The 12,856-nt window shown below is 42.7% G+C and overlaps 1 protein-coding gene across 12 annotated transcripts in view; it reads left to right on the top strand.

Annotated features, from left to right (window-relative positions):
• The window catches only part of LOC110490935 (receptor-type tyrosine-protein phosphatase mu), a 296,571-nt gene that overhangs the window by 202,006 nt on the left and 81,709 nt on the right, over positions 1-12,856 (top strand). For 3 of the 12 annotated variants that reach the window (XM_036943992.2, XM_036943986.2, XM_036943983.2), the window contains exons 14-16: positions 1,977-2,051; positions 6,411-6,546; positions 9,070-9,099. In XM_036943992.2, coding sequence (XP_036799887.1) covers positions 1,977-2,051; positions 6,411-6,546; positions 9,070-9,099 — 241 coding nt within the window. The remainder of the gene's footprint in view (positions 1-1,976; positions 2,052-6,410; positions 6,547-9,069; positions 9,100-12,856) is intronic. The other 9 variants (XM_090199473.1, XM_090199470.1, XM_090199469.1 and 6 more) reach the window with 3 other exon arrangements.

Raw genomic sequence — 12,856 nt, 5'->3', positions numbered from 1 at the left:
ACGGTTCCTCCCCTTGTCAGTACTGCACTCAGCCCCTCCCAAGCTTCCTTATGGCACCCCTGATGTCTCTATTATACCTAATGATTAATAATATATGATTTAATAATAGTTCAAGCTCAGAAATCCAAACCTATCAGTGTTAAGTCATAAGCATTGGGCATTTTCCTATTAACAATGTCCTCTACGCAAAAGCTTAAGTCACATTAAGCACACAACAGTAGCAGATTAAGTTTTAAGTAATATTAATAGATTAAGTTTTAAGTAATAACTTAAGTCACTTTTTCATCTTAGACCTTGCAGTATTCAGTCAAATACGTTTTTGTTTTCTAACAGAACCAAAAAATTCCCACCAAAATAAATGAAGTTATTATTCCCCTCTAAAGACTGTAACCTGTCCATTAGTCAGTAGCACACCTACCAGTATGGTTGTTGGCTATACCATGTCTAGTGCTAGTAGCCTCCAGGCCATAGGACTGAGCTTTGCTAGCCAAAAGGCATGTGCCCAAACTTTCACAAACCGCCTCCCCATCATGGGAGATGTGTACCAATCATAGGAAAGGGGAAACATTTACACTACCTGTCAAAAGTTTTAGAACACCTACTCTTTCAAGGGTTTTTCTTTATTTTGACTATTTTCTACATTGTAGAATAATAGTGAAGACCTCAAAACTATGAAATAACACTTATGGAATCATGTAGTAACCAAAAAAAGTGTTAAACAAATAAAAAATAAATGTTATATTTCAGATTCTTCAAATAGCCTGTATACATACCCCCCTACCTATTTACAACACACCTGATTGGCTCAAATGCATTAAGAAGGAAATCAATTCCACAAATAAATGTTTAACAAGACACCTGTCACATTTCAGGTGACTATCTCATGAAGCTGGTTGAGAGAATGCCAAGAGTGTGCAAAGCTGTCATCAAGGCAAAGGATAGCTACTTTGAAGAATCTCAAATAGTAAATATATTTAGATTTGTTTAACACTTTTTTTGGTTACTACATGATATGTGATATTTCATAGTTTGGATGTCTTCACTATTCTACAAACTTTTGACCGGTAGTGTATATTGGCGGCAGATGGTCAGAGTTCTCATTGCCCCCCTATTTTCTGATCCCCCCCCCCCCCCCCTTTTGAAACATTAGCATATTAGATTCCAGTGGTGCTACTTAGCAAGCCGCACCATCCATTCTCTACCACTAGCCAGGCGTTGGTGCGCCACTGCTCTGCAATGTAATTGTGTACAGATGGTAGATAATCTATTTGCCTTACTCCATGCCATCTCTCTCTCTCACGGTGCCAAGACTGGGCTATAATGCTATATGCTAATGAGCGCTATCTCCTGTGTTGTTTCCAACACTTTTTAGCCGCGGACGCTAAACAAGTTTGAGTTTGAATCCCCCCTTTTCACATCATTGAAAGGACTGTTTTGAAACTCTTTTTTCTTTTTTTCTTTGCTATCGTTTATGGCGTTTAATTTTTAATTTATTTTTATTGGACCTGAGCATTGTCACTTTAAGAGGAGCATCAGCTAATAGGTTCTCTGACTCTTGGGGTACCTGCCAGTCATAGTGGTGGCAGCCAATCGGATACCCCAAGGTTTTTTTTGGTGCGGGACTAACTGCCCGTACAGATGGCCATAAGCATGACAGTGAACTAAATATTGAGGCGATTAGCGGCTCATAGCTCCCTCAGGTTTGTATGAAATGCCTGTGTTAGTTCCCTCAAGGTGTTCACAAGCACACAACACAAACAAGTCATCAACCAAGCTTCTGCGATGATTACTAATGTATAGAAACATAACCGTTACATAACAAATGCCAAGTTTGTGAACGATACAGTATGCCATTTTCTGTTCCTCCCTGTGAGGGGTCGCTCTCTCTCTCTGAGTCTCTTGGCTTCAGCCCTGCCCTCTTCTTCTTCTCTCTCTTCCTGCATGTTGGCCTGGAACAACTTCTTCTTTTGCCTTAGCTGCCATAATCGTGACCCAGCTCACCACTCCCTACATACGCATCGCCCCCGCGGCTGGCGACAACCAACTAACAGGTCAGACCGCCTCTACTACTGCCCAGCTCTCTCCTCTCCTGTGTGTGTGTGTGTGTGTGTGTGTGAGCATCCATTACTTTTTGTGTTCGATTTATAGTGTCTTTTGTTTGTGCTTTATAACTTTTTATAGCTGCTATATCTGTTTGTGTTACATTGTGTAGCGCGTGTCTGTTTAAGTGTTAAAAAACAGGATGTGCAGTGACATGTTGTTTGGGAGACCGTCAATGGTTAACTAGGTTACCAGATATCTTGATTTCCACCATAGAGTTGACTTAATATTCATATCCGCCCTTCGGTCAGTATTCATCGTATTCATATCCTACAGAGAGTGTTACAAGGAGTACCTGGAACACCTGGTTGTGTTGCAAAAACATAGAATTACATTTTCATTCAAGGGTGATGTACGAGTTGAGCGAGGGGGAAAAAATATCAATATGGGCCTCGGGAAGCGAGCAATAAGCAGAGAAGCTGCACACTGGCACGACAAAGCCGTCCTGTTTAACCTGCTGTCAGAAAATTACATTTCAATATTTACCAGGCAGCTGCAGCATCAAAGGAAAGATGAAAACTTTCTGCCTTCTGTTTATACAAGAAGACATACGATTCTCCCCAGTCACACAGTCAGACACTGTGAAATGTAAAATGGTTTCCTGTAAAATATTTAACCATGTGATGTTTTTGGCTTGTGAAGCGTCACAGGGAATGAACAGAACTTTTGAGGGGCAGAAAGGGGAATATTCGGAGGACACAATGTCAAAAGTACTGATGGAAAAGACAAATTATTACAATATGCAACACCGTTTGACACTTACAATTTTCAGTTTCCACCAAAGTTACGACACCAACAACTGCAGTTAACTTGTATTAGGGTTGTCATGGTGCCAGAATCGCAAAACTATAATACCTGGTTTTCCTTGGTATCAACACAAAGCAGACTGAACTTTAAACATCTACTGTGTGTAAAATATTGTGTGCTGTAGCTCTGGGTGACAATATAAGGCTGGTCGTTTCCAACACTAGGGCGATACTGTTATCGTGACAACCCTATGGTGTTTATAATGACTTATTAAAGCATGAGTCAGATACAGCTCATTTCAGTACAGGCTGGATGGACAGCAAAATCAACAACATCGGTTTTGTCTCTAGATAGCAGTGACCTGGCGGGGGTCGTTGAATATAATTTGTTTTATTTACAGTATCCTGGGGACTTGTTGAGCTGAAAGCAGTGGAGGCCGCTGTGTGTTGTTAACCAGCTGTTGCGATTTTTCAGGCACTGACGTTGACGTTCCCGCCTACACAGAGCTACCGAGACCACACTATCCCCCAAAGCACCTCGCTTAGTTTGAGTTTGACATGAAACAGCCACGCTGAAAGCCCCACAGCCCTGCTCCTTTCTTCAAAGCTGGAGATATCTGCCGTTTAAAGTTTTAAACTTAAAAAGAACCAGTGTTTTCTGCCTCTCTAGGCATTCAGTTTTCTAATGACCCATAAACAGATGTCAAGGAGAGAATTTAGAAAAGAAGTAGAAAAGTTTGGAGTGAAAGTTAATAGTTGAAAAGTCCAACACAGCTGGAGATGTTTTTACATTTCCCGAACACAAACTGGAGATGGCAAGATGGCCTTGACTGTTCTGTCTTTACTTATTTAAAAACTCTGTTCTCATGTAAACGACTGTTTTCTATACTTTTGCACACACAAGGTCTACCTTAAAGTGAGTGTACAAAACATTAGGAACACCTACTCTTTTCATAACAGACTGACCAGATGAGTCCAGGTGAAAGCTATGATCCCTTATTGATGTGACTTGTTAAATCCACTTCAATCAGTGTAGATGAAGAGGAGGAGACAGGTTAAATAAGGATTTTTAAGCCTTGAGACAATTGAGACATGGATTGTGTATGTGTGGCATTCAGAGGGTGAATGGGCAAGACACAATATTGAATTGCCTTTGAACAGGGTATGGTAGTAGGTGCCAGGCACACCGGTTTGAGTGTATCAAGAGCTGATACGCTGCTCGGTTTCATGCTCAACAGTTTCCTGTGTGTATTGTAAATAAGAATTTGTTCTTAACTGACTTACCTAGTTAAATAAAAATAAATTAATAAAAAAACAAAAATGAAGAATGGTCCACCACCCAAAGGACATCCAGCCACAAGACAAAACTGTGGGAAACATTCGAGTCGACATGGGCCAGCAACCCTGTGGAACGCTTTCCACACCTTGTAGAGTCCATGCCCTGACAAATTGAGACTGTTTTGAGGGCAAAAGGGGGGTGCAGCTCCATATTAGGAAGGTGTTCCTGATGTTTTGTCAGTGTATAACAGAGTCAGAAGTCCACCTTATTGCTTTCGTTGAAGGTTTTTCCCTCACCACCTAAATCCTTCAGTAGATCTCTGGTTATCCAGATAAAAAGGCATCTTCGGTGTTATCTAGTGGTATTCACAGTATATGGAATAACGGATGAATTGGTAGCATACATTTGCATTCTAAGAGACTGGCTGCCTGGTATGTGAATGCTCATGACTGTCTGTCCCCCTCTGGACTCAACATCTCATTCAAGGTGATGGTCAAGTCCACCTAGGTGTAGAACCTCGAGGGCGGCTAACCTTAGGCCTCCAGAGCACGTGTCAAACTCATACCACGAAGGGCGGAGTGTCTGGGTTGTCGCTCCTCCCTTGTACTTTATTGAGGAATTAAGGTCACTGATCAGTAAGGAACTCCCCTCCCCTGCTGGTCTTAATTGAAAGGCAAAACAAAAACCTGCAGACACTCGGCCCTCCGTGGAATGAGTTTGACACCCCCTTCTCAAGAGAGTGATCTGTATGTTACACAAACTCTCACAGACTGGTCACCTCCTCTCTCCTAGGCCCTCTGTCCTCCAGGCCCGCCCTCTCCTCTCTCTCCTAGGCCCTCTGTCCTCCAGGAACCGCCCTCTCCTCTCTCCCCTCACTTCACCCAGACTCACCCTTTGGAGTAAAACACAAATTCCCACTGCGGAATGAGCCCCCCGCTTGCCGGCCTCCCTATCCGTCACTGCGGTAACAACGATAGCCGCACGAGCTGCGAGTGATGGATGTTGTCACCCTTTGATTGAAAAAGTGGCGCTGGCAGGGAGGAATAGATTCGGGGGCCGGGGCGAATTGGAACGGCGTGTCCCGACTATTTTTCATCCCGAACTCATTTAGCGCGGGGAAATGGATATTTCATCGGGCCGCGGGTTGACGTTCCATCACATTATACAGTAAACAGGAGAGCAGGAGGCTCCTTCTATCTTTCTGTCTCCCTCCATCTCTTTCTCTCCCCCTCACTCTCCTCTCTCTAGCTCTGTCTCTCTCTCCCTCTCTCTTCTCTCTCTTTCTGTCTCTCTGTGGTTCCTCTCCTCCTCTCGCTCCCTCTTTTAGAGGAGGGGAAGGCCCCAGTACTAGTGTTACACAGTGGCTCTGCTGCGAGAGGCCTGGTTATCGGATTGGAGCAGATATTAAATGCCCTGGCCATCGGTGTGATCACCCGTCACTTCCTACTTTGGGAATAAATTTCTTCCTAGGAAGTAGTCCCCCTCTCCCTTTTCTTGTCTGTGCACCACCACTCACCGTACCACAGTAGACGACTCCGATTTGAATATCCAAAGGCAAGAGAGGCAACGTGCATATTGTGTCGCCCAAAGACAATAGGTGTGTAAAAAGGCACTGTTAATGAGTTCATCAGGCACTCTCAGGTGCAGGGCAAATGACTGCTTCATTTAGGAATGGAAGGGCGGGGAGGATGGAGGGATGGAGGGAAATAAGGTAGTGCATAAGCAAGTCATCCCAGGAGGGAGGCTGGAGGACAGATAGGGAGTGCATGGTTGAAGTGTAGAGCAGCTGTGGAAGCCTGAGAGAAGATGCAGCCACATACAGGCCCTGCAATAGGAGAGCTGTGTAAATGTCACTGTCGTCACTCTAAAAACACTTTCTACGTTACATGACAATACATTTAACATGGAAAGAGCCCAGCTCAGCATGTTATGAAGTCTAATACAGTAAAGCGTCAGTAGTGAACACATTTTCTGGAAAAAGGGTTGTTGCTGGAGTGTTCCAACACCTAACCGCATAGTTAGACCAGAGTTGGACCACCCAGTAGACTTGAAGACAGTGTTGTCATAATGAAGTATAACAACAATGTATGAATTCAAATTGTTCTCGTTTCAAGCCTTTCCCTGTAGTCTAACATAGCAACGCTCCACTGGCAACGGGTGTGGTCTTATGTTCTCGATGAGAATAAAGTGTATGGTAAATGATATGACAACCATGATGATAATGATGACATAGACCCAAAATGGCCACCTGGTGACCGTTGTTGCCCATACTCTTTGGCCACCAGGGACTGCGACCAGGAAGCCTGACGCGGTGGAGCCGGAGAAGCAGACAGATCACACGGTAAAGATCGCTGGAGTCATCGCCGGTGTCTTGCTCTTCGTCATCATCTTCCTCGGTGTGGTGCTGGTCATGAAGAAAAGGTAAGAGACTATCAAGGTCCACTCAATAAATACACTGACTGTATAGAATGACCGTTTGAAGGTTTCCATTCCCTCATAGCTGGCCCCTGGGATCTAGCATTAAAGGGATAGCTCAGTGAGGCCCTTTATCTACTTCCCCAGTCAGATTAACTTGTGGATACCATTTTTATGTATCTACGTAAAGTTTGAAGTGTTAGCTCAATTGCTAACTAGCGTTAGTGCAATGACTGGAAATCTATGGAAACAGCTAGCATAACACAAGTTCATCTGACTCTGGGGAAGTAGATAAAAGGCCAAAATCATTGCCAAAATCCTGAAGTATCCCTTTAAGCTGTGGCTTTGGAGGAGTTGTGTGCTTAGTGTAATTACATGATAGCCCAAATCAAATTAATTCCCTCTGATTGTCCTTTCACCTTCAAAACCCTCTGCATCGTCAACGTCAAGGCTAAATAATTGATTTGATGACACTGATAAGCGCCATTAAACTGTTTATGGCACTGGTATATGGTGTGCATTGAAATATTCATATTCCCCCCTTCCCCCCTCCACGCCGATACCGCCCTCCAGTCAAACAAATGTCACTGTATTAATGACCCCGGCAATGGGAATAGGAAAATATTTGGAGCTTGTCTTGTGGCGGGAAAAACTAGCAAAGATAAAAGGGAATAATTTATGAAAGCGCTTCATTATTATTATTTTTTTTCAAAGAGCCAGAGATGCCTGCGGCTGTGTTGCTGCAGGCTAGTTTACATTAGCCCTAGTCCAATGCCAAAGGGAGAGAGGGAGTGTCTATGCTACACAGCATCCCCAGGAACTAGCGCCGAGCAAATAGCCAAACTGCCTACACACACACACACACACACACACACACCCCCAAACCACAGGAGGTTGGTGGCACCTTAATTGGGGATGACAGGCTTGTGGTATTGGCTGGAGCGGAATAAGTGGAATGGTATCAAATACATCAAACACATGGTTTCCATGGCGTCCATGTGTTTGATGCCATTCCATTTGCGCCATTCCAGCCATTATTATGAGCTGTCCTCCCCTCAGCAGCCTCCACTGAAACACACACATAGCACGATGGGGAATATAAGCAGATTTCTCTGGGGGTATGTGCTGGTGAATGCCAGTGATGCTAGACTATCTCCACCCTGCACTCAATATCTAGAGGATAGATCGTGGATACATACTGTGTGGTTGTCAGTATAGCTATTGTTCTGTATTTCAATCCAATGACTATTCACTGAATTCATGATGACCTCAGGAATGTTTTACTAGCCTGAAATCTTTTTTATTTCAACGATTCTAATCGTGAATCAGGGACCAAACCACATGAGCAATTTTTTGTTGTCTTTTAGAGTCACCAGTGGTGGGAAAAGTACCCAATTGTCATAATTGAGTAAAAGTAAAGATACCTTAATAGAAAAGGACTCAAGTAAAAGTGAAAGTCCCCCAGTAAAATACTACTTGAGTAAAAGTGTAAAAGTATTTGGTTTTAAATATACTTAAATATCAAAAGTAACTGTAATTGCTAGAATATAGTTAAGTATCAAAAATAAAAAGCACAATTTTATTTTACTGTTTTTAGTTAAGGATAGCCAGGGGCACCCTTCAACGCTGACAATAATTTACGAACAAAGCATTTGTGTTTAGTGAGTCCGCCAGATTAGTGAATTGGACCATTTTCCTGCCCTGCTAAGCATTCAAAATGTAACGAGGACTTTTTGGTGTCAGGGAAAATGTATTGAGTAGAAAGTACATTTAATTTTATTTAGCAATGTAATGGAGAATAAGTAAAAGAACAGATACCAAAAAAACTACTTAAGTAGTACTTTAAAGTATTTTTTCTTAAGTATTTTACACCACTGAGGGTCACATAGTGTATGTGTAAGAAAAAGTTGAGGCTTGTTTCTAATAAGTGTCAATATTGTGTGTTATTGCATACACACGCGATCATTACTTCCCAATGTTTTGGATGAGTGCAATTTCCAGGATTGTCAAACGGTATATGTGTCAAAAAATAGTACTCCTACAATTGTGAAAATAATTAGTCACTGCTGTTGTAAAAACATTTTATTCCGGCCAGAGTTACAGCTTAACTTGCTCTCTAACACGGCTCCATTGAGTTTCCTCTGTCCTCTTCCTGCACTCTCTCACTCTTTAATAACACTATCCTCTCCTCTCAATGACAGCCCATCACCTTCACTAAGACACTACGCTACCCACAATTCTCTCCTGCAGAACCTGCACACCTGACCTAGCCTGCCAATCAGCAGGTCCCACCTATCCCCTCTACACCCCACGCATGAGTTGTCGTCCCCAGCAACCACCTAGCAACCACCTATCCTCAGTCGTACCGTAAATCGTCACTGTATGCCGCCATATCGTGTTTTTTTGTTTCATTTCTATATATTTTTCTCCAGTACATTAATATTTTTACTTTTTCTTTCCTTTCCTTCCATTCCATTTCCCCTCCGCTCCCCACCACTGCTTTTATCCTACCACCACCCCACTCGGCAGAAGAACCTATCACTCCTACACTTATTACCTGTAAGTAACCCACTTTGTGACTGAAAACGCTTAGTGCCATGCTTTCTCTATCTGCGACCACCGCCTTGATCTACCATGCATGAAACCTCTTGGTGACCTTCCTTCCTCTCCTTTCAAACTGACAGCCAAGGCTTGAGCTGTCTAACACTGGCTTAGCAGCTAACGCTTAGCAGCTAAAGTCTATTCTACACCTCAAGGTCCAATTTGAAGTCCAATTGCAAAGTGCTATTGCAAACATGTTTACAAGAGTGGATAACAGATAGAAGATAATTAATCTAAATCAATTGGAAAAACTGACGCTCAAATGAGACAAAATGCTCTGTTTTTAAATTGTGACGACACTCCAACCAATGCTTTAGTTTGAAAAGGGACCTGGATCAGTCGCTACTATTCTAAACCACTTAGAAAACCCATAGACGTAGATACTATATTTCTAAATACACATCGAAAAAAATAGACATCTCAGTTTTCCCCTTGCATTGTGCTTTCTAGAGTATATTGTGCTTTATTGACTAAGAGGGAAACTGTCTTCTCTGTAACCCAAGTAGCATTGCTCCATTGGAATGACCAACTAACCCAGCCGACCCATTTCAGAATAGCTGTGCGAGCATGAGACAACGAGAGGGGGTCGGTTTTGTGTCTGATGCCTCTCGGCCTAACCCTGTCCCAGGATCCACCTAAACCCGCCAACTCCCATGATTCTCTCTGTCCGTTCTCATTTCAGCACATCTTTTAAATGTTTTGTTCATTTTCCTCCATGTTTTAGATCAGTGGTTTGTGCATGGCTCTGTTGACAGTATGTGAAATTCTCATCAGTATCCCGGTACAATAGTGCTAAAAGTCTACTGTGATGGTGACGATAGCTCCGAGTTTGATTCTATGTACTCTGTGTGTAGCAAATGAGCAAAAGTATTGTAGCCAGCGTCGTGTATTAGAGCTATGGATTATTTAACATGTACTAATATACAGTACCAGTCAAAAGTTTGGACACACCTACTCATTCCAGGGTTTTTCTTTATTTTGACTAATTTCTACATTGTAGAATAGTGAAGACATCAAAACTATGAAATAACACACGGAATCATGTAGTAACCAAAAAATTGTTAAACATATTTTGTATTTGAGATTCTTCAAAGTCACCCTTTACCTTGATGAAAGTGTTTCACACACTTGGCATTCTCTCAACCAGCTTCATGAGTAGTTAACTGGAATTAAATTCAATTAACAGGTGTGCCTTGTTAAAAGTTCATTTGTGGAGTTTATTTCCTTAATGAGTTTGGGCCAATCAATTTTCTGGTGACAAGGTGGGGGGTATACATAAGATAGCCCTATTTGGTAAAAGACCAAGTCCATATTATGGCAAGAATAGCTCAAATAAGCAAAGCGAAACGACAGTCCATCATTACTTTACGACATGGTCAGTCAATGCGGGAAAATGTCAAGAACTTTGAAAGTTTCTTCAAGTGCCATCGCAGAAACCATCAAGCGCTATAATGAAACTGACTCTCATGAAGACCACCACAGGAATGGAAGACCCAGAGTTATCTCTGCAGCAGAGGATAAGTTCATTAGAGTTATCAGCCTCAGAAATTGCAGCCCTAATAAATGCTTCAGAGTTCAAGTAACAGACTCATCTCAACATCAACTGTTCAGAGGAGACTGTGTGAATCAGGCCTTCATGGTTGAATTGCTGCAAAGAAACCACTACTAAAGGACACTGGTAAGAAGAAGACGTGCCTGGTCCAAGAAACACAAGCAATGGACATTAGACTAGTGGAAATCTGTCCTTTGGTCTGATGAGTCCATATTTGAGATTTTTTGTTTCAACCGCTGTGTCTTTGAGATGCAGAGTATGTGAACGGATGATCTTCGCATGTGTGGTTCCCACCGTGAAGCATGGAGGAGGAGGTGTGATGGTGTGAGTGTGCTTTGTTAGTGACACTGTCAGCGATTTTGTTTACCCTTCAAGGCACACTTAACCAGCATGGCTACCACAGCATTCTGCAGCGATACGCCATCCCATCTGGTTTGCGTTTAGTGGGACTATAATTTGTTTTTCAACAAAACAATGACCCAAAACACCTCAAGGCTGTGTAAGGGCTATTTGACCAAGAAGGAGAGTGATGGAGTGCTGCATCAGATGACCTGGCCTCCACAATCCCCTGACCTCAACCGACTCGAGATGGTTTGTGAAGGAAAAGCAGCCAACAAGTGCTCAGCATATGTGGATACTCCTTCAAGACTGTTGGAAAAACATTCCAGGTGAAACTGGTTGAGAGAATGCCAAGAGTTTGCAAAGCTGCCATCAAGGCAAAGGGTGGCTACTTTGAAGAATCTCAAATATAAAATAGATTCTGATATGTTTAACACTTTTTTGGTTACTACATGATTCCATATGTGTTGTTTCATAGTTTTGAAGTCTTCACTATTATTCTACAATGTAGAAAATAGTACAAATAAAGATGTCTAGGTGTGTCCAAACTTGACTCGTACTGTATATCAGAGTGCTAGAGTAAGAATGTCTTCTGAGATTTCTTGGGTTAAATGTGTCCTTGGTTTGCGATTTCCAAGTTGATTTGCTGTGATTTTTTTTAAAAAAAGGCAGTTATTTCATTATTAATTGCAGGTACTTGTTAAATACGCAGTCAATCAGAACATCTGTACATATATCCAGAAATAAATTGTTATTTTTGGGACAGAGACAATGGCATTCATGCAGGAATGTGAGCTGGCTTCCGTGTGTGCCAACTTGTTTTCAGTAGGGGCGTGAGCAGCTCAGAGAAGCGCCACAGAGGAGAAGACCCCTCTGGCTAGGATTTGAATAAGACTCTGCTGAATGTCCATAGGGGGAAGAACAGAAGAACAGATAAATCCCAGATATGAAGACATTTTATCTATTTATATTCTAGCTATATACCCCTTCCTCTCTGTATCGAGAGCTCCTTGTCTAAATCTTCTCAGTGACTTCCAAAACATGCTTTTGGATTGGTATACCCAGTTTAGTGTTCCATGGATGAAGAGGGGGATTTTTTAAGTGGGAGATGCGGTCCAGCTTTTCTCTTTCTCCATCTAGACCTCTTCCTCTCTCTCTATTTCTCTATCTTTTCTTTCTCTCCCCTCTATTTCTCTTCATTCTTTGTCGCTCTCTCCCCTCTCCTTTCTCTCTCTCTCCTCTCTCCTTTCTCTCTCTATCCTTTCTCTCTCTCCTCTTTCTCTCTTTCTCCTTTTTCTCTCTTTCTCCTTTCTCTCTCCCCTCTCTTCTTTCTCTCTCCCCTCTCTCATTTCTCTCTCTTCCCTCTCTCCTTTCTCTCTCTTCCCTCTCTCCTTTCTCTCTCTTCCCTCTCCTTTCTCTCTCTCCCCTCTCTCCTTTCTCTCTCCCCTCTCTCTCCCTTCTCTCTCTCTCTCTCTCTCTCTATCTCTCTCTCTCTCCCCTCTCTATTTATCTCTTCATTCTCTTCTCGCTCTCTCCACTCTCTCCATTCTCTCCCCTCTCCTTTCTCTCTCTCCCGCCACTCCTTTCTCTCTCTCCCCTCTCGCCTTTCTCTCTCTCCACTCTCGCCTTTCTCTCTCTCCCCTCTCTCTCCTTTCTCTTCTCTCGCTCTCTCTCTTTCACTTCATTCTCTTTCTCTCCCCTCTCTATTTCTCTCTCCGTTCTCTCTCTAGTTCCCTCCCCTCTCTCCTCTCTCTCTCCTTTCTCTCTCTCGCTCCCTCTCTGTTCTCTCTCTCTCTCGCTCCCTCCCCTGTCTCCTCTCTCTCT

The sequence above is a fragment of the Oncorhynchus mykiss genome, chromosome 15, assembly GCF_057628025.1.
Source record: "Oncorhynchus mykiss isolate SJ-2025 chromosome 15, ASM5762802v1, whole genome shotgun sequence".
Taxonomy (NCBI): Eukaryota; Metazoa; Chordata; class Actinopteri; order Salmoniformes; family Salmonidae; genus Oncorhynchus; species Oncorhynchus mykiss.
This window is presented reverse-complemented; position numbering and strand designations above follow the sequence as displayed.